The sequence below is a fragment of the Mastomys coucha genome, unplaced genomic scaffold, assembly GCF_008632895.1.
Source record: "Mastomys coucha isolate ucsf_1 unplaced genomic scaffold, UCSF_Mcou_1 pScaffold21, whole genome shotgun sequence".
NCBI lineage: Eukaryota > Metazoa > Chordata > Mammalia > Rodentia > Muridae > Mastomys > Mastomys coucha.
In genome coordinates, this window is record NW_022196904.1 from 184,634,829 (window position 1) to 184,637,648 (window position 2,820).

Here is a 2,820-nt window from a genome sequence, read left to right on the forward strand (position 1 = left end):
AGGGGCTGTCGATGTAGCCCATGGTGAGAACACTTGCCCAGCAGGCACTAAGCTTTCATCTTCAGGAAGAAAACAACAAAACAAAAATTCTTAATATGTCCCAAGATGCTCTAGACGTAGCTTTGACTTAGTTCACGCAAGCATCTTATCTTAAGTTTCAGGGGTGTGGACATTTTGGCCAGGAAGGGTCAGATGATTTGGTTTGTTCAGTCTATCTGAGTAGGCTGGGTAGGCCGAGAACTCTAAGCCATGTCTCCCACACTCCGGTCAGGCAGGCCTGGTGGCTCCCAGCGGCCCCAGTGAAACTGTGTTTGAGGGAGTAGGGATAAAGGCTTGAGGTATGGGAGTGGGGAGTGGAGGAGAGTCCTGCCCGGAAGGAGGGAAGAAGAGGTTCCTAGGGGGCACTTCTGTCTAGGGGGCACTCTGTCACTTAGAAGGGAGGCAGTTGTAGAGACACCCTGCTGTGAGCTTTACACAGCTGGACTGAGTGTGTGTGGAGAGATGCTCGCATCTCCTCCCCCTTCCTGGAAAATAACTTTGCATTTGAAGGGTTGCAAAGGAGTGGGTAAATCGGTAACGGGGCACAGTAGCCGGGAGACTTCCTCTGCCTGTGTGAACGTACACACAGGTGTGTGTGTGTGTGTGTGTGTGTGTGTGTGTGTGTTCGAGCATGTGAGTGTTCGTGTGTAAAATGCTTGCCTTGGGAGGAGTTTCTAGTGACATTGATGTTTCGATTCTTCCTGTCAGAATCGGGCTTTTATTGTTTGATTTTGAAATAAGGTCTTAATATTTGGCTCAGGCCTTGAATTTGGCTTTTTTTTTTTTTTAAAGAAAAAGGCCTAGCAGCTATCATTTATTGGGGACCTACTATGTGCCAGGCATTGTGCTGAATTATTTTTCTGTAAAGAAAAATTGTTTTTATCCAGGTCCACCTAGAGACATCTGCGTATCCCCCCCCCCCCCCATTCGGTGCTGTCTACGCAGCTAGGATTTGAGGAGAGGCGGGGAAGGGTGCTGGGATAGGCAGGGGGCGGGCCCTGCCTCCCTAGCCGCCACCATTTATTTTGACCGGTCAGATGGCGACGGGCTCGCACTAGGACCCAGGCGCCACAGCGCCTCCGTCTGTCCTGTAGGTTCATTCAATCTCCCATACACACAGACCCACACAGCGAGAGCGACACACACTCACACTCACAACCGCACGCAGCGAGCCTCGGGAAGTCAGGCCGGCTCCTTGCCCCGGTGCCTCGGTGACTCCAGCAGGCCGGGTCTCCCAGGGGGCCTGCAGCTCGGCGGGCCGCGCAGCCCCGGACAGGAGCAGCTCGGCGGACCCCCGTGCCTCCATGGGCAAACGCGGGCGGCCGCGCAAGGAGGCGCGCTGCGAGGGCGCGGGGCTGGTCCCCGTCGCGCCCCCGGCCATGCCCCCGGCCGCGGCCGCGCCCCAGCCCCCGGCACCGCCGGAGGAGCCGGCGGGGGCCAAGCCCCGGTGCCCCTTCTCGGACATTTTCAACACCAGCGAGAACTCGATGGAGAAGCACATCAACACTTTTCTGCAGAACGTGCAGATTCTGCTCGAGGCAGCCAGCTACCTGGAGCAGATCGAGAAAGAAAACAAAAGTAAGTTTGGGGGCCCCGGGCTGCTCGCCGCTCCCAGCTCTTTCTTTCTCACCCCCTTGTGCGACCCCTGTCGCTTGCTCGGCTCGCCGTTGTCCCCCCCCCCGCGACACACACACACACACACACACACACACACTCACACTCTCACACACACACCCTCGGCAGTAAAGCCGATGACACCGGAGAAAGGACACGCACGCACGCACAAAGCTGCTAAAGATGTAACAAAGACAGCGAAGGGGAGAGGGAGCCCGTCGGTGCCTTGGTCTGTCGGGCTCCAGCAGGCCCGGAGGACGGCCTGGCCGAGGAGTGGGGGAGTGTTGTTGTTTGCTGACAACTGGGCTGGGAGGCTGCGAGCTCGTCTCTCTGAGGTCGCCTTTCTTCCTTTTTTTTTTTTTCCCCTTCCTTTTTCTTTCCGGAGCCTTCTCAGGCAGACAAGTGTTTTGGTTTGGTTTTTGTTTTGGATTTTTTTGTTTGTTTGTTTTTTGTTTTTTTGTCGCTCGTTCCATGGTTGGGTGGGGATTAGAAGCTAAAAGTTGGAAACCGTAAGCAGAGCTCAGGGCTTCCAGAAAGAAAACACAGACACACATTACAACAATAACAACCGCCACCACGGAACAGCTCTCCACGCCGTGGACTCGGGCTCTTCTTCCTGCCTACTTCGTTTCCCCTCCCTTCCCACAGCAGGACTGGGCTCAGGCCATCGTGTCCAGAGACACAGTTCCCCTGTGCCTCCTTGGCTCGGGGATGCCACGGCCTCTGGTCCCCTCAAAGAAACAGGCCAGAGGAACCAGGCAGCGCCAGCAGCTCTCCCTGGAACCTGCGGTCCTGCGCGCGCCGGGGTGGGGGGGACTTGGCGAGGGGGATGTGGCTAAAAGCAAACTTTAGGATTCCGCAGAAACAATAGTTGGAGAAGAAGGTGTGGGTTCTTGTGTGCGTTTTCTTTATTTTCTGAGACGCACAGGGCGAGCAAGGCAAACGCCTTACTGGGTTCCGTCCCCCCCCCCGCACCCCCCAGGTGGAGACCGATGCTAGGAACCCCACCCGAGCCTGGGCTTCCTCTCTGTATTTGTTTCATTTTTGTCCCTGCCCGCTGGAGCCCCCAGCTCTCGCCAGGCATTCGACTCAGCACCCTAACGGGGGCAAGCGTGTGCTGCGTCTCTAGCACCATCAGAATAATAGATGCGAGAAGGAAGACCGGGC

At 56.4% G+C, this 2,820-nt stretch overlaps 1 protein-coding gene across 1 annotated transcript in view; it reads left to right on the top strand.

Moving 5' to 3' along the window:
- Positions 1 to 1,064: 1,064 nt before the first annotated feature.
- Mxi1 (MAX interactor 1, dimerization protein) overlaps positions 1,065 to 2,820 on the top strand; it is a 36,784-nt gene continuing 35,028 nt past the window's right edge. Inside the window, exon 1 of the mRNA XM_031390658.1 lies at positions 1,065 to 1,617. Coding sequence (XP_031246518.1) covers positions 1,344 to 1,617 — 274 coding nt within the window. The 5' untranslated portion in view covers positions 1,065 to 1,343. The remainder of the gene's footprint in view (positions 1,618 to 2,820) is intronic.